Source organism: Gouania willdenowi, chromosome 14 (assembly GCF_900634775.1).
Source record: "Gouania willdenowi chromosome 14, fGouWil2.1, whole genome shotgun sequence".
Classification (NCBI taxonomy): Eukaryota; Metazoa; Chordata; class Actinopteri; order Blenniiformes; family Gobiesocidae; genus Gouania; species Gouania willdenowi.
The window spans coordinates 3,318,118-3,336,159 of record NC_041057.1 but is presented as its reverse complement, the minus strand read 5'-3'; the positions used below and the strand labels follow the sequence as shown (position 1 = coordinate 3,336,159).

Below are 18,042 nucleotides of genomic sequence, written 5' to 3'. Positions count from 1 at the left end.
AACAAGAACAACAAGAACAACAAGAACAACAAGAACAACAAGAAGAACAAGAAGAACAAGAAGAACAAGAAGAACAAGAAGAACAAGAACAAGAAGAACAAGAAGAACAAGAAGAACAAGAAGAAGAACAACAAGAACAACAACAACAACAAGAACAAGAAGAAGAACAACAAGAACAAGAAGAGGAAGAACGAGGAGAAGAAGAACAAGAACAAGAAGGAGGAGAAGAAGAACAAGAACAAGAACAAGAACAACAAGAACAAGAACAAGAACAAGAACAAGAACAAGAACAAGAAGAAGAAGAAGAAGAAGAAGAAGAAGAAGAAGAAGAAGAAGAAGAAGAAGAAGAAGAAGAAGAAGAACAAGAACAAGAAGAAGAACAAGAACAAGAACAAGAACAAGAAGAAGAACAAGAAGAACAAGAAGAAGAAGAAGAAGAAGAAGAAAGCGAGTAGTGTTATGAGTCCGGTAGCCCGGCCTAATAATAAGCTAATAATAAAATGCTGGAAAGTGAGAGTGGAACATCTGCACAGCAACAGAGGACGCCTCTCGATTCCTGACATTCACCTAATGCTGAGTCATGTTCTGCAGACGAGGCTGCTTTTTTCTACTGCTGATCTTTATATTTACGACTGTGCTCTTGTGCGGAATTCATGTGGAAAACACAACCTTTCTTTCTTGGAGCCGTTCATTTGCATGTTTTATCATCGGTGCACACGCAGCAGCCTCGGGCTCAACAGCAGCTTCTGTTCACTTTGTACAACGGTGCCTTTTTTTTAAAGCTCTGCTTGGATAAGAATAGAAAGTGGATAAAAATACTCAAACAACACAAGTTTGTGTGTAGCGTCTAAAAACAAAATGAAATATCAAACATGTCTATTTTAATACATTTCTCGCTCTGCAGCAGGAATAATATTTGTGAAGCTATTAATGGCTCAACCCTGTCTAATGATTCATGTTAAAATAATGATTTAATTCCCTAAAAAGCAAAAGGAGATTTTTTTAGACGAATGGCACAAGGAGAGCGATCAAAAGAGATTAAAAAAAAAAACATCAAACATTGCATCTGATTTGTTTATTTCCTGTATTTATTAGTAGTGGGACTCAATAAAAAAAACATCTAATTAATCAGAGACTTTCTAGTTATTTATTCTTGATTAAATTAATTGCATAACAATATAATAATAATAAAACAATGAGAAGCAACGTTTTTCAATTTAAATGCATATTTGACTGAATCAATGAAAAAGCTTAAACAACAAAATTGTGTTTGTTATTTTGGCTCCAAAAACACAGGAATTGACAGAAAAATACACAAAAGGACCTCAAAATCACATATAATGATAGAGGAACATACAAATTGACAACAAAAACCCACAAAATTACAGAAAAATACTCAATATGACAACAGAAACTATGCAAAATGATTGTGAAATGTACAAAACGACAACAAAAATAGACAAGAGGACAACAAAAACACACAAAATAATAACAAAAATAAACAAAAGGAAAACAAAATCACATGTAATGAAAGAGCAATGTACAAATTGACAACAAAAACACACAAAATGATGGAGAAATAGTCAATATGACAACAAAAAATATATAAAATGATAGTGAAATGTACAAAAACAACAAAAATACACAATAGGACATCGAAATCACATATAATGAAAGAGCAATTTACAAATTGACAACAAAAACACACAAAATGACAAAATTGCCCCAAAAACATATATGACAACAAAAATACTCAAATTAACAGAAAAAATTTTAAAACAAAAAAATAATAATTTACTCAGTAACAGGTGTAGAAACGAACCAAATTACGTTATTTCTTTTAAAACTTACTTAAGTACAAGTAAAATGACTGATTTAGAAATATACTGAAAAAGTACCCATAAAAGCAACTAATTTACAGTAACATAAGTACTTGTAATCCATTACTTTCACCTCTGCATGTAATCTGGCGTGAAGTTCACCACCCCAGACTCTACACGAGTCTCTGACCTTCCACATGTGCTGTTATGACATAATTTAATGCAACGAATCAAACCATGAACGTTTCACACCCACACACACACACACACACGCACACACACACACACACACGCACACACACACACACACACACAGATGAACACATATGCAGGGAATCTAAAAATAGCTGCAGGTTGGTCATTAAAAATAGAGCAGGACAATAAAAAGCAAGCATTGTTGTGCTGAGTGGAAACATTCTGACAGTTTGTCTTTCTGCATTTGGCCGTTTGCAGACGAGCAGAGGAGCTAAAAGCTCTGTAGCTACTGCCTCTTCTCCAGCTAGATTCATGGCTCATTAGAATGGGGGGAGAGCGTATACATGGGGGAGGAAGAGGAGGAGGAGGAGTGTGAAGCAGCCACATCATTTTCAGCTGTGCATGCTTCCATGGTCAGAACAGTAATGCAGCTCCCCGTCCTTCAGAACGCAGCTGTCTGGATAATCAGATGTGGCATGCTGGGTAATGGACTCCCGTTCAGCTTTGTGAAACATTTTGGGGAAAGATTTATCCTATTGACCCGAGAAGCTTTTGTCTGCACTGGAATGTGGCGAGCACCGTCGCTCGTGGCTGTTTCACTGACTAAGTGTAAAACTTCAACTGGCAACATTAGAACAATGAAAAGGTCAAACGTTGTGGGATAATTAGACACAGGCCGTTTGTGGTTTTAACCACAGGCAGTGGAGAACACACACACACACACACACCCATGTTTACATTCTATGTTGTTTCCATCTATCCAACCTGAGTCTAAACCTTCTTTAGGGTCACAGCAGGACATTGGATCATCGATGATAACGTTTCTGTATTGAAAACCAGATGTTTTCATTAACTAACGTACAAGAAAGGACGTCTAATGTTGTGCAGCTCTCAAAGAAAATGCACAAAATAACTCCAAAAACACACAAAGTGATAACAAAACACGTAAAATGACAAAAAAAAAACAACAACAAAATACTCAAAATGATAGCAAAATTTACAAAACGACACAAAAATGAAAACAAAAGCACACAAAGTGACAGATATTAAACAAAATGACAATAAAAAACACAAAATGACAACAACAAAACATGCAAAATGATAGAAAAATACTCAAAATGACAACTAAAAATAGACAAAATGATAGCAAAATGTGCATACGACAACAAAAGCACACAAAAATGACAGATATTACACGAAATGACAATTAAAACACACAAGATTACTTTAAGAATGACAAAATGACAGAAAAACCTACGATTATTCATTAGACTCTAACAATAAGAGGGCAGAAATGTTTATTTATTATTGTTATTATTTTATGTATTTACTGTTGCCTTAACAATAAGTGCTAAACATTATATGTCAGATTTGTTTCTGTAGTTAAAGTGATTTTGGTTTATTTCACAGAAACCTGGGAAAGTCAGGCCTACGCGTTTCCTGCCTCGGCTTAGGTGAGTCTGAATAAAGCTTTTACAATAATATATCTGTATTATATGCGATATTGATGAATAAATACTGTTCATATGCTGCTTGTCTTTCCTTTTTTTTAATGTAACCAATGAGAAATGTGCTGTTGTGAACCTGTTTGTTCAATATTTCAAAACTTGCACATGGTATGATTCTAAACTGGTGTTATACCTGTGTGTGTGTGTGTGTGTGTGTGTGTGTGTGTGTGTGTGTGTGTGTGTGTGTGTGTGTGTGTGTGTGTGTGTGTGTGTGTGTGTGTGTGTGTGTGTGTGTGTGTGTGTGCGTGTGTGTTCAGGTACCTGGGTGACGTTTGGATCTCAGATATCAGACGAGGTAAAACCTCTCTTTTCTCACCGTTTCCTCCATGACGTTGATGTGTGAAATCTGTGATTCATCCATTCATCATTCCCTCCCTCTCTCTCACCTGATTTCTGTTCTGCCTCAGATGGCTGAGAACCTGATGACCATAGCATACGAGAACGGCGTCAACTTGTTTGACACGGCGGAGGTTTACGCCTCAGGAAGGTCGGACATCAGTCGTTTCCTGTTTTGCATCCTTTGACCTTCTCTTTAAGGGATTCTTCACTGTTTTTAGAAATGTGGCCTAAAACCTTTGAAATATGTAACAAAACACATTATTATGCACCATATTTGTTTTATTAACTTTTAAAAATGGGACTACTTACAGTTTCAGAGCCTGTGTTCCTCCATCTTGAAATCACGTGACTGATGATGTCACACGGCCCCACTGCCTGTAAACATCCCATTGTTTTCTATTGGAGTGAAACACTCAGTCTCATTTTAGATCATTTAGTAGCTTTTTCAGTCAAAATGAACCTTGTGCTGCTTTTTGTTGCTCTAAAAAACCAGAAAAAGTTAAACATGTCGATAGAATCCTCTTTTATTTACCAAAAAAGGATAAAAAACAATTGTGGCCCAAAAAAGTAATCTATGACCGCAGGAGGCAACTGTTCCAACTCTGTGGTTTCATAGTAGACAATGAAGCAGAGAAGAAGAGCTCTCCTAAGGGACCTTAACACTCCCTTAAACAGTGACCAGCTGACACTGGTGGCAGAAGTTAAGCAAATAACGGTAAACTTTTGAAGTCCGTGATTTACTCGCTAACTTCAGCCACCAGAGCGTCAGCCGTGCACTGTTTAAGGCAGAGTAAAGGTCCTTTAGGAGAGCTCTTCTTCTCTGCTTCATTGTCTACTACCAAACTGCAGATTTGGAACCATAGATCATTTGGGTTCACAACTGTTTTTATCCTGTTTCGGTAAATAAAAGAGGGCTACATCATAATCTTTAACTTTTCCTGTTTTTTTTAGAGCAACAAAAAGCAGAAAAAGTTGTCATTTTGACTGAAAAATCTGCTTTTTTTTATCCTCTTTTTGTAAACAAAAGGTTTTCAACGACATCTTTAATTTTTCCTGATTAATTAGAGTAGTGTTTCTCAAATGGGGGTACATGTACCCCTAGGGGTATGTGATGGCCCTACAGGAGGTACTTGAAAGGATTAGAAATATGGGGTTTTGAAGTGTTTATTTTTAGTTAAAAATGATAATGGAAATGATCTTGATTAGAACATGAACTGAAAAGTCTTGGTCCCAAACAAGGTGGAAGATGATGGGAAATGACAAAAACTATGGAAATAAATCTATTCAGGAGGCACTAATTACTGTTTTATTCCATTTTTTTACAAAGTTCAGTCCTTTGAAATATGTTTTATCACTCATTCATTCCATCGTAATGTTCTATAGTTGTTTTTTCATAATATTCTAAGCAACATGTTGTAGTCGGACAAAGTGGGTACTTGGATTCAGAAATAAGAGAAGGGGTACTTGAGTCAAACAAGTTTCAGAAACACTGATTTAGAGCAACAAAAAGCAGCACAAGTTCTCATTTTGACTGAAAAAGCTGTTAAATGTTCTAAAAATCAGGCTGAATGTTTCACTCCAATAGAAAACAATGGGATGTTTACAGGAAGTGGGGCCGTGTGACATCATCAGTCACGTGATTTCAAGATGGAAGAACACAGGCTCTAAAACTGTAAAGTAGTCCCATTTTTAAAAGTTAATAAAACGAACATGGTGAAAAATAATGAGTTTGTTGGACATAGATCTACTAATGAGGACATTTTAAAGGTTTTAGGTCAAATTTGAAAAAACAGTGGAGGATCCCTGAATCTGTTCAATCTTTAGCTGTGCAGGAATCTTAAATGACGCTTTGTCTCCACAGAGCTGAGATCACTCTCGGGAACATTATTAAGAAGAAAAGCTGGAGGTGATGTTTCCTCTCTTTACCCACATGCATGTAACAAGCCTCGTGTTATGACTATAATAATCTCCTTCACAAAAAATCCACTGTAGTGCTTTTTGGAGGAAAAAAAAAGTGCAGCATGGAACGATCTCAAAGGGAATTCATCATTTTACAAATATGTAGCGCTTTAACCTCAGATTGGCCATAAAAGGATAAAAATGGCTTAATGTGAAGATGAAGTTCTGGGTTACGTTACTCAGGGGCTGAATTATTCAAACCAAACACACACATCATTACAGTTGAACCTCCTCCTAAGTATTATGAAGGTTTGTTCAATAAAAGGACTCTAAAGGATGCTCAGTTATGTTATTAAACCTGCTGGTGATGATAAATTACTACTTCTTTTGTTCTGTATTTCATCCAAAATGTATTAATTTATGAGACCAATACTATGTCCTTACCTGTGTTGTAAAAATAATGTTTGTTATCCTTAAAGATTTGGACAATTAACACCTTAACCTGGATGTGTTCCTCAGCTAACAGTTTTTGCTTCATGGTGCTATAAAATATTCCACTCAAAAGCAACATTTTTCTTTTTAATTACTATAAATTAAAAGAGAAATCAGATTTATTTCTTTTTACATTCTCACATGTAGTTATGGGCCACTGAAAATAGTTAAAAGAAAAGTGTTTTTTTGGATTTCAAGGGCGTGTCATTCAAGAACCAAAACATATATGTGACTAATCATAGTGATGTGAACAGTCTATGTTCATAGCTCTAAGCTGATCACATTACAGTTTGCTGAGGCATAAGCTAAGTTGTTTACCGAAGGCCCAAACATGTTCCAGACCTAAACACACACTCTCTGTTTTCCAATTTTGAGGGTCTGTCATGTCCACTAGATAGGATGTGTAACAAATATTTTTATATATTCTCAGAGTAGGTAGAGCTGCATTACTATACCACATTACAATTTCCTATGTGATGTAGTTCCTGAAATATTAGAAGCTGAAAATGGAAGAAAAATAAGGACGCACGAAAATCGACACATACCCCCCTCACTAAATTGGTCATATCTCAAAAATTAATCATCAAACTAAAAATTTACAGTGTGCCTGTTGAAAAATTGAGGAAGAAATGGTAAAAAACTCAGAATTTTGCATGGGATGTCCTTAAAACTTATTGAAATGACATGGAATGACTCTTAACCACTAACAGAAGCTTTAATAAGAGTATAATAAATACAGCAATCTAACCTGCCCTTATTAAAGGTCCCATATCAAGCTATTTCTCACCCATCTCCAATTGTTCTAAGAACCCCAAAAACAGTATTTGAGGTTTATTTTCTCAAACTCGCCAGTTTTCCAGAGTTTTAGCCTCTGAAAAGTCACTTTCTGATCAACTCTACACAAACAGGCTGATTTGAGGCCTACATATGAATATTCATGAGTGGGCGTGTCTATAGACAAGAGACTGACTTCCTCCTTCCCGCATGGTGACATAGGGCCAGAGTACAGCCCGCCCTCCTCCCACCCACTACATACATAGACTGTAGAAAATACAAAGGTAGCACTGAGCGAAGGACGCTGAAATGCTCACCTTTGTGGGCGTGTCAGTACACATGTCAATCACGGCAGAGAGCTTCCTGGAGGCGTGGCTTCTCCAGCTCAGTGCTGTGTCAAATTTGTCATCAAAGTGGGAACACGTCATCAAATTGTAGCGAGGTGTTTGGGCTCACCCTGTAGTAACAAAGGAGTAAATCACCCTCTAACTAACGATTGAGGAATCAATGATAAAAACACTTTAAACATGTGTATGAAGCCATAATAGCACTTTATGATGTTTAAAGCACAGAAAAGTCAATTTAGTGTAACATGGGACCTTTAACCTGTTGTGTTTATTTAACTGTGTGTTCACAAAATGTGTAAATCTGTTCTTTCCAGGCGTTCCAGTTTTGTTATTACGACAAAAATCTACTGGGGAGGACAGTAAGTGGACATCTATAAGCTACTTAATGTTTATTCTACTTCTTAAATCTAAAAAACTTTTTTTATGTTTACTTTTCAGAGCAGAAACGGAGCGCGGCCTATCAAGAAAGCACATTATTGAAGGTACATTTTAACCGTTTTTCTAACCAGTCTTTTACTATAAAGACTTCTAATTCTAGGGATTAGGCTCCAGTATTAATAGATGTTCTTCTAATACTCGAGTGTAAAAAGGAAAAGGTGTTTCCACAGAGCCAAACATGTAGTTTAGAGACCAATTTGGGGTCAAAAGTGTTAGTTATTGCAGTCCTCGCTAATGTTACTGTGTAAATAAAGTTGCTCGAGGTGAATTAATTCAATAACCTAAACAAGAAATAGATTAATGAGTCATTTGTGTCCATTCTATCTGGGAATGACTCCCAGAGGGAAGTTTGTGTAGAGTTTTCATAATCTCTCAGTACTAATTTCAGCTTACCTACCACAGTCCAAGAACATGCATGTTGGCTTAATTAAGAGGCTTTTTAACGTCCTGTAATTGTGAACGTGTGTGCGATTGTGTTTATTTTGGCACTGAAGCAAACCCACGGGATAAATTATAAATGATAAATGAATGACTTGAAGCAAAAAAAGAGTCTGTGTGGGAAGTTTGACAAGAAGCCTTAAGGCTCTCCATTGTTGGCAGGAGGATGATGCCATAATTAATGGAAATAGCTAGAATTATATTTCACAGGAAACATGGGCAGCTGGCGGCCCGGGGGCCATATGAGGCCCTCGGCTTAATTTGTGCAGCCCAAAAATGACAGAAAAATACAAGAAAATAACAGAAAAAAAGTACAAAAACATGAAAAATATACACAAAACACGTAAAATAAGAGACAAATACCCAAAATGACACCAAAGACACACAAAATAACAACAAAAAGTATACAAAATGACAAACAAACCACTCAAACTACGAGAATATACTAAATCAGTGATTCTTAACCTTAATGGAGGTTCTGAACCCACAAATCTCCATCAGTGCATTCACTGAACCCTAATTAGAAAAATAAATAATTTCTTCAAAACATAGATACATATTTTATTTGGACACACACAAAAGCCTAGACCAAGTTTATTCATTGATATTTAAAATGACAATTTAATGTTATCGTAATTCGTCTTTTAATAAACTAAATCATCTTGTAAATGTATTTTGTGAAACACATTTTTACTGTGTCTGAACTCCAACCGAACCCGAGACTGACTCGACAGACCCGTGAGGTTCGATCGATCAAATAACGACAACAGAAACACACAAAATGAGAGAAAAATATACAAAACAACTACGAAAGAACCCAAAATGACTGCAAAAACACACAAAATAGAGAGAAAAGACCATATAATACTAAACAACTGCAGACAACAAAAACACAAAATAAGAGAAAAAAGTACAAAATTGTGACAAAACACACAAGCAACAAAAATACACAAAATGACACCAAGAACACACACAACAACAAAAGCACCCGAAATAGTGACAAAAAAAAAAAAAAATAGTGAAAAACACGTCAAAAATACACAAAATTATACAAAAAATGAACAAAAATGACCATAATAATGTTGAGATTAGATTAGATTCTAAATGCTGAGATGAGTGTTGATGATGTGGACTTTGATGTGATAAAAGTTGCTCATCTTGGGCCTAAAAAATTAGTTACAAAAAATCTTTGTGAATTTAGGTGAAAAGACTAGAATTTTGATTCTAAACTAACACTAGAACGAGTGATATGATGAACGCTGGATTGTGAGTGAACAGAATACTCCATAGATTTATCAATAATAGATCAACTATGTGACACATTCAGCAAAATTCCCTGAAATGTATCTTACATTTTTTAAGAAAAAAAACCTTAAAAAAAAAAAAAGGAACGGGAAAATCAGTGAAATTTAAATATTTTTTTTAACCAAAAGCTTTAATAATAGTCACAGACCAAAACAAAAAGTTATATATTATTTAGTTTGTCATTTATCACCTCCTGATTGGAATGATTTGCTATATTTTTGATGTTTAATCTTCATTAATGTCCTTTTTGTTGCTCAGGTTTAAGAGGTTCTTTATCTAGACTCCAGTTAGATTATGTGGACATCGTGTTTGCCAACAGAAATGACGTCAACAGTCCCATGGAAGGTCAGTTTCACCACTTATATTTATATATTTGTGACTGGTATTACAATAAGTAATAATATTCATAATTATGATAATAATTATAGTAATAATGTGTGTTTTTCCTGTTGTTTGCAGAGATCGTGCGGGCCATGACGTTTGTAATAAACCAGGGTATGGCCATGTACTGGGGAACGTCCCGCTGGAGTGCGATGGAGATCATGGTGAATGCTAATGCTAACGCTAACACTGTCAGCTTTATTTAATGTAAATGCCAACAGGGTTTCCACACCTTTTCTCACAATGATTTTTCAAAACTTTCCCAAAACATTAAACCAAATTTCCATGACTTAGTTCTGAAGCGCTAGAGTACGCGTTTCCTGGTTTTGGCGTACGCCAGCTGAAGTATGCAGCATTTCATCTTTGGGGTTTAACATATTTTAAACAGTGAAAAAACAAAAATAGGCTATATTTCCAAAACTATTCCATGACTTTTCAAGACGGGAACATCGGGTTTTTCAAATTCCATAACTTTTCCAGGAACTTCATGACCGTGGGGACCCTGCGCCAACGTCTAACCATTAGGGTGACCATACGTCCAGATTTACCTGGACATGTCTTCTCTTCACGTCTTGTCCGGACTGTCCGGCCATCTCGGGGAATGCATTCATTTAAAGGTCCCATATCATGCTATTTTTCACCATCTCCATTTGTTCTAAGAACCACAAAAACATAGTATTTGAGGTTTATTTTCCCAAACTCGCCTGTTTTCCAGAGTTTTAGCCTCTGAAAAGTCACTTTCTGAACAACTCTACACAAACAGGCTGATTTGCGTCCTACTTATACATATTCATGAGTGGGCGTGTCTATGAACGGGACACTGACTTCCTCCTCCCCACACGGTGACGTAGGACCAGAGGACGGCCCCCCTCCTCCCACCCACTCCGTAGCCGGGCTCATGCTGCTTTATAAACACCAGACAGAGCGTGGGGGCGGGGCGTTCACCGGTACATACATAGACTGTAGAAAATACATACATAGCACTGCGTGAAGGACGCTTAAATGCTCAGCCTTCGTGGGTGTGTCTGTTTACATGTCAATCACAGCAGAGAGCTTCCTGGAGGCGTGGCTTCTCCAGCTCAGTGCCGCGTCAAACTTGTCATCAAAGTGGGAACGCGTCATCAAATTATAGCGAGGTGTTTGTGCTCACCCTGCAGTAAGAAAGGAGTAAATCACCCTCTAACTAACGATTGATGAATCAATGATAAAAACACTTTAAACATGTGTATGAAGCCATAATAACACTTTATGATGTTTAAAGCACAGAAAAGTCAATTTAACGTAACATGGGACCTTTAAATGAACGTAACTCCGCTAATATTTGCAGAGAAATTCCTCCAGTTTCTGAAAGCTAGTGAGTTGCTCTTTACAGCCAACGTGGTTAATTACGTAATTTTACTCACATGTGATGGAATCAATAAAGATACCGCTTTGTTTTGATGAAATCGTCACACACGAGGAAAAGAGAAGAGAGACTAAAGCCCAAGATGGATTGAAAGAGACCAAATACCTGTGAATTTATTTTATTTCAATTTCATTTCATTTCATTTAAACATAGCAGCAGGAAGATCCGCCTGGATGATAAAAACCTCCATGAGGTTCAGAGAGGGATTTGAAACTTAGCCCATAGAAAGTCAGCATGGGACGATGACACCGCATACTTTACAGTTATTTATTAAAGTGTTTATTTCATGATTATTTACTGTTCCGTAAGCCTTGAGTTTTTTTCTTTCTTTTTGAAATTCTAGAAGGAGATGTTTAATGTCATAGTTCCAATGATTGAATATTTTAAGAAGATTTTTCAAGAACATATTGATATAATACACAATAAAGGTGATTGATTTGAGTAAAAAAAAAAAAAAAGTTTTTGTGATAAAGAGAGAAAATAATTGTTTAAACCTTATGGACAATAACAACTTATTGATTTATCCTGTTGTATTTTGCCGTAACAAGGTAAATGTGGTCCCCCTACTAACCCCACGGTGCTTTATTTACCCTGCTCTCCATTCAGGAGGCCTACTCAGTGGCTCGACAGTTCAACCTCATCCCTCCAGTGTGTGAGCAGGCTGAGTATCACTACTTCCAGAGGGATAAAGTGGAAGTGCAGCTTCCTGAACTTTACCACAAAATTGGTGAGATTTGTTTCTGACTCCGTTTACTAACATCTGATGTACAGTAGCTATAGATCAGAGATGAACGGCTCTATGACAGCGGGGGCCACAAAAATGTGACTGTTTCTAATCCGAGGGGCCACATGATCAACATTTATATCAGCATTAGAATAATGACTGATCTGAGCATTAATACAGGGTTGAAGGGTTTTTGTCTTTGTCTGAGGTTTTGTTGTCTTGGCAGTTTTTAGTCATTATGTGTTTTTGTTATTTTTTGTGTTCTTCTTGTAAATTAGTGTATTTGTCTGCACATATGTTGTCGATTTCTGTGTTTTTTTGAGGCACTTTTTGTATTTTTGTTGTTTTCTCTATTTTCCTGTCATTTTGTTGACAGTTTGTGTGTCTTTGGAGCTAATCAGTAATGTGTAGTTTTTTGTGTTTCATAGTCATTTTGTTTCGTTAAATGGTTGGTATGTCTGTCTTTGTTGTCATTTTTTGCATGGTAGGATTTTTTTGCTGTGGACTTTTGGGTTTTGGGGAGTTATTTTGTGTATTTTGTTAAGGATTTTATATTCCTTCCAACTTCTTGAAATACAATTATTGGGCATTTGTTTTGGGGGCCAAAAGGGTTTTTGTCTTTGTCTGTGTTTTTGTTGTTTTGGCCGTTTATAGTCCTTTTGTGTGTTCTTGGAGGCATAATGTGTATTTTTGTTATCTTTTGTGTTCTTGTTGTAATTTTTTGTTTTTTTCTGTATTGTTTGTGATTTGTGCATTTTTTGGGGTCACTCTCAGTATTTTTGTTGTTGTTTTCTGTATTTTCTTGTCATTTTGTGTGTCTTTGGAGCTACTCAGTAATGTGTAGTTTTTTGTGTTTCATAGTCATTTTGTTTCTTTAAATGGTTGGTATGTCTGTCTTTGTTGTCATTTTGTGCATTTTAGAATTTTTATGTGTAGTCTATTTTGCGATCGATTTGTGGGTTTTAGGGAGTTATTTTTTGTATTATGTTTAGGGCTTCATATTCCTTCCAACTTCTTGAAATACAATTTTTGGGGGCCAAAAGGGTTTTGGTCTTTGTCTAAGGTATTTTTTGTTTTGGCAGTTTTTGGAGTCAATACATGTGTTTTTTTTAGTCATTTTGTGTGTTTGTTATTTTTTTGTTGTAAGTTTGTGTATTTTTCTGCATTTATGTTGTCCATTTATGCATTTTTTTGGGTCACTTTCTGTATTTTTTGTTGTTTTCTGTATTTTCCTCTCATTTATGTTATTTTGTTGACAGTTTGTGCATCTTTGGAGCTACTCAGTAATGTGTTGTTTTTTGTATTGTCAGTCATTTTGTTTTTTTTAAGTGGTTGGTGTGTGTGTCTTTGTTGTAATTTTGTGTATTTTATTATTTATTTTTGGTGTACACTATTTTTGCTGTTGATTTTAGAGTTTTGGGAGTTATTTTGTGTATTATTTTGGGGTCCAACTTGAAATACAATTTTTGGGGATTTGCTTTGGGGAATGTGCACAATTTGACCACCGGCCACATTTGGCCCCCGGGCCACCAGTTGTCAACGTCTGCTATAGAAGCTGTCCCTGCCTCATGCTTCTCTCTCCAGGTGTGGGGGCGATGACTTGGTCTCCACTGGCGTGTGGACTAATCACAGGGAAGTACAGCGACGGAGTGCCTGAGTGCTCCAGAGCGGCGATGAAGGTCAGTGGTGCGTTTGAGTGACACTTTAGTCTGAAACGTGAACCGTGTGAACGAATCGTTACATATTTTTCTCCTGATGAAGGGATACCAGTGGCTGAAGGAGCGAGTGAACAGCGAGGAAGGCCGCAGGCAGCTCGCTAAAATCAAAGAGCTCCATCTACTGGCAGACAGACTGGGCTGCACGGCTGCGCAGTTGGCCATTGGTAGGTTTCCTGCTGAGTCATGCTTATTTCTGTTGGTTTAAGACTGGATTGAGATATGATTGATTTACATTTACCTACAAAAATTGTTGGATTCATCATGTAAACACTGAGGGATGTTTATCAGTCCATCTATTGTTCTTTTCCCTGGTAACTGACTGTCACCCTCCTGTAGCACAGGCAGCCATTGATCTAATTTTGTGCGGCCTTCAAAGTAAAAGCACAAAATGACTCCAAAAGATCATAAAATGACTGCAGGAAAAACACACACACAAAAAACACAAAATGACCCCAGAAAAATACAAAATGACAGATGACTTGACTACAAATATGCAAAAGAATAATTGAAAATTATACAGAAAAATAGCAAATATGCACGGAATGATTCAAAACAGACACAAAACAGAATGTACAAAAAGTTGAAATACACAAAAACTGCAACTACATCTACAAATAATTACTACAGTAAAACATGTATTACAGAAAAAAAAAAAATACAAAAAGGACAACAAAGTTACATAAACTGACTCCAAAAACACACAAGACGTCTCTACAAGCAAATAACTGGAAAACAACAACAAAAATGCTCCAAAAGACACTAAAAACAAACAAAATAAGATAACATACACACAAGATATACAGAATGTCAGAAAAATATAAAAAAAAACGACAACAAAAATATACAAAAAAACAACAAACATACACAAAATGACAAAAAATGTACAAGAATGACAGAAAAACACACAAAAAACAACACAATTCCATAAAATGACAGCAAAAATATATTAAAAATGACAGAAAAAGACAAAACAACAACAAAAACTAAAGAAAATCACAAACACAAAATGAAACCAAAAAGGTAGGAGAATAACAGAAATTATTCTGTGTATTTTTTTTGTTTACTGTTAATGCTCAGACTTGGTCATTATTCTATTGTTAATCATGTGATCCACAGATCAGATACAATCACATTTATGTGATAAAAGTTGTCCATCTCTGGACGTAATATTTTGATTAGAAAACTTTGTCATTATATCACATAAAAGTTAACGTTGACGTTCCACATTCACTTAAATCCCTCCATCCTGGTTTCCTGCTTTTTTCCAGCGTGGTGTCTGCGCAGTGAGGGAGTCAGCTCAGTGTTACTGGGAGTTTCCAACACAGACCAGTTACTGGAGAACCTGGGTGCTCTACGGGTAAAAAAATATGCTCTTCTGTTTGTTTGTTTGATCAAAAATCCAACTACAAGTAAACAGATTCAACACTGCCTTTTTGCTCTTCATCTTTTCAGATTTTATCCCAAATGACCCCTCAGACCATTACAGAAATGGACGCCCTGCTGGGAAATAAGCCTCACTCAAAGAAAGAGTCGCGGGCTTGATGACGAAGCCATTTTCAGTGACAGAAGATATTTCTAAAGGAGATGAAGACAAAAACTCCTCCGCCGTATACTCAACAACTTGCATGCCCTCAGAAAAACAAACATGCTTCCAATATGAGCGCATATCATGTTGCGCGCTACATTGTATTATAATTTAAATAGGAGACAGATCTATTCAACACGTCGCAGCTACGTGTTGTTCATTGTCGATTGCTCATGGACTGGTTTTTTACGTGACTAGAGGCTAAAGGCTAAAGGCTAGAGGCTAAAGGCTAAAGGCTAGAGGCTAGAGGCTAGAGGCTAAAGGCTAGAGGCTAAAGGCTCGAGGCTAAAGACTAGAGGCTAGAGGTTAAAGACTAGAGGCTAAAGGCTAGAGGCTAAAGACTAGAGGCTAAAGGCTAGAGGCTAAAGACTAGAGGCTAAAGGCTAGAGGCTAAAGGCTCGAGGTTAAAGACTAGAGGTTAAAGACTAGAGGCTAAAGGCTAGAGGCTAAAGGCTAGAGGCTAAAGGCTAGAGGCTAAAGGCTAGAGGCTAAAGGCTAGAGGCTAGAGGCTAAAGACTAGAGGCTAAAGGCTAGAGGCTAAAGACTAGAGGCTAAAGGCTAGAGGTTAAAGACTAGAGGCTAAAGACTAAAGGCTAGAGGTTAAAGGCTAGAGGCTAAAGGCTCGAGCCTAAAGGCTAGAGGCTAAAGACTAGAGACTAAAGACTAAAGGTGAGAAGGTAAAGACTAGAGACTATAGGCTAGAGACTAAAGACTAGAGGCTAAAGACTAAAGGCTAGGGGCTAGAGGTTAAAGGCTAGAGGCTAAAGGCTCGAGGCTAAAGGCTCGAGGCTAAAGGCTAGAGGCTAAAGCTGGGGCATCATAAGATACTGTTTAACTGTTGTAGAAGCAGACTGAACTGCTTTCAATCAAAGTATTTAAAAAGACACACACACCTCTGTGCTAAAACACGCTAGCGTGTAAGCCGAGCTTTCGTTAGACCAGGGGTTCTCAACCTTGGGGTCAGGACCCCTTTTGGGGTCGCTAGACACTGGGAGCCTGATGCCTTTTAAAAAACTAAGAACATTTTTAAAACAATTTAAGCCCATTTTGCTCATTTTCACCCTTTTTTTGCAACTACACCAAACTTACCAGTTTTTAACAAATTTTCATCATTTTTTCTTGCCATATTTTTGTTCCTTTTAATGCATTTTTGCAACATTACGCCCATTTCTGACACTTCTCCATCAAATTTCAATATCTTTTCAGCACAGTTTCCCCTTATAACCCTTTCCACCATTTTTCCCACTTAACGTTGACCCATTATTGTCACTTTTAACCCCTTTTCACCATATTCCATGCTTATTTTTGCCAATTTAACCACATTCACAATTTTTCATGCCCACCATTTGCCAGTTTAGACTAACTGTTCCTACTTTTAGGCCAATATTGACACTTTGAACCCTTTTTTTTTTTACCACTTTTTTCTCAACTTTTAACCATTTTCTGTGGTTTTTAAAATCTAATTTCACCACCTTTTTTACCACTTTTACCTCATTTTATTTCTGATTAAAACAAGGATTTACAGATTTAAGATGACTATATACTATGAAGCAAATAATAGTAAACGTTCCTGGATAACAGTGGATATTATTCAGATGAATAAATAAATGTGGTTATCACAGATCCATAGAACAATGGACCATCATTTTACTGACTTTATGGATGGACCCCAAAAATCTCTCCCCTTTATTCCCCCTTATAGATGGTCCTGTCTCCACATGACTGTTCTTCAATGTTCATGTCTGTGTTCAACCACCTTCAGCTACAGTGGGGGTCCCTGCTCTCTGGAAGCTTTATTTTGGGGGTTGTGGGCTGAAAAGGTTGAGAACTACTGCAATAGTCATGTGAGCCTCTTGCCGTTGCAGAGGCCTGTTATCTGTAAACTGTTTATTACCCAGCAGCAGTCAGAAAAGCCAAAGGTCGGTACTCCTCGTGTGTCTAGCGTGACATTTCTCATAGTGTGCATGTGACTGGACTGACACGCTCACAACTTTAAAAGGGTTGGGAACAATGGGTTACTTGTAGGCTGATTTTTATTATTTGGTTGTTTTTTCTGGCTGTTAAAAAAAAAAAAAAAGCTGAATCCAGTCTGGTGTTACAAAGGAAAAAAAAAACATCAAATGATGTGCTTTATCGACAAAAAATGCAACACTAAGGATTACCCATGTGTATATTTAATCTTTGAATAAAGAAACAAATGACGGGGTGTAACAGTTTGATTTAAAAGAGGCAGAACATTTTAAAAGTAACTTTCCCAACCCTGCTGCTCCGCCTCCTGTTTGTAAACTGTGCGCATGTCCCTTTAAGAGAGAACAGCCCTATCAGGGCGTCAATGTGGCATGGCTTTACTGGCTTATGTAGATTCTGCAGCGCCCTCGTAAGCCATTGTTAAAATTCTACTTGGTCGGACAGTTTGATGGAGCACAGTGCTGCGTTCGTCTCACGCCTGATAACGGGATCATCATCACCTGCGTCGGACCAGGCCGGCGTCACTTCTAACCACGCCTTTTGTATGAAGAAGAAAGTCTTTGTGCTTGAATTCAAAGGGTGTCGAGAGTCGGACGAATAGGAACCCAGCGTTAAAAGTCTGGCTGTCTGTGGAGAACTTGTACATTTCAAAAAGACGAGACGATCATTTTTATCACGTAAAGACCTGAAGTCCTCACGGATCAAT

At 37.0% G+C, this 18,042-nt stretch overlaps 1 protein-coding gene across 2 annotated transcripts in view; it reads left to right on the top strand.

The window, feature by feature from the left end:
• LOC114475535 (voltage-gated potassium channel subunit beta-3) overlaps window positions 1-16,710 on the top strand; it is a 33,299-nt gene extending 16,589 nt beyond the window's left edge. For both annotated transcript variants that reach the window (XM_028466429.1, XM_028466428.1), the window contains 13 exons: window positions 3,426-3,469; window positions 3,781-3,818; window positions 3,931-4,010; window positions 5,724-5,768; window positions 7,689-7,733; window positions 7,813-7,856; window positions 9,814-9,900; window positions 10,015-10,100; window positions 11,948-12,068; window positions 13,650-13,744; window positions 13,827-13,947; window positions 15,052-15,140; window positions 15,236-16,710. In XM_028466429.1, the coding sequence (XP_028322230.1) occupies window positions 3,426-3,469; window positions 3,781-3,818; window positions 3,931-4,010; window positions 5,724-5,768; window positions 7,689-7,733; window positions 7,813-7,856; window positions 9,814-9,900; window positions 10,015-10,100; window positions 11,948-12,068; window positions 13,650-13,744; window positions 13,827-13,947; window positions 15,052-15,140; window positions 15,236-15,325 (985 nt within the window). In that variant the 3' untranslated portion in view covers window positions 15,326-16,710. The remainder of the gene's footprint in view (window positions 1-3,425; window positions 3,470-3,780; window positions 3,819-3,930; window positions 4,011-5,723; window positions 5,769-7,688; window positions 7,734-7,812; window positions 7,857-9,813; window positions 9,901-10,014; window positions 10,101-11,947; window positions 12,069-13,649; window positions 13,745-13,826; window positions 13,948-15,051; window positions 15,141-15,235) is intronic.
• The last annotated feature ends 1,332 nt before the right edge of the window (window positions 16,711-18,042 follow it).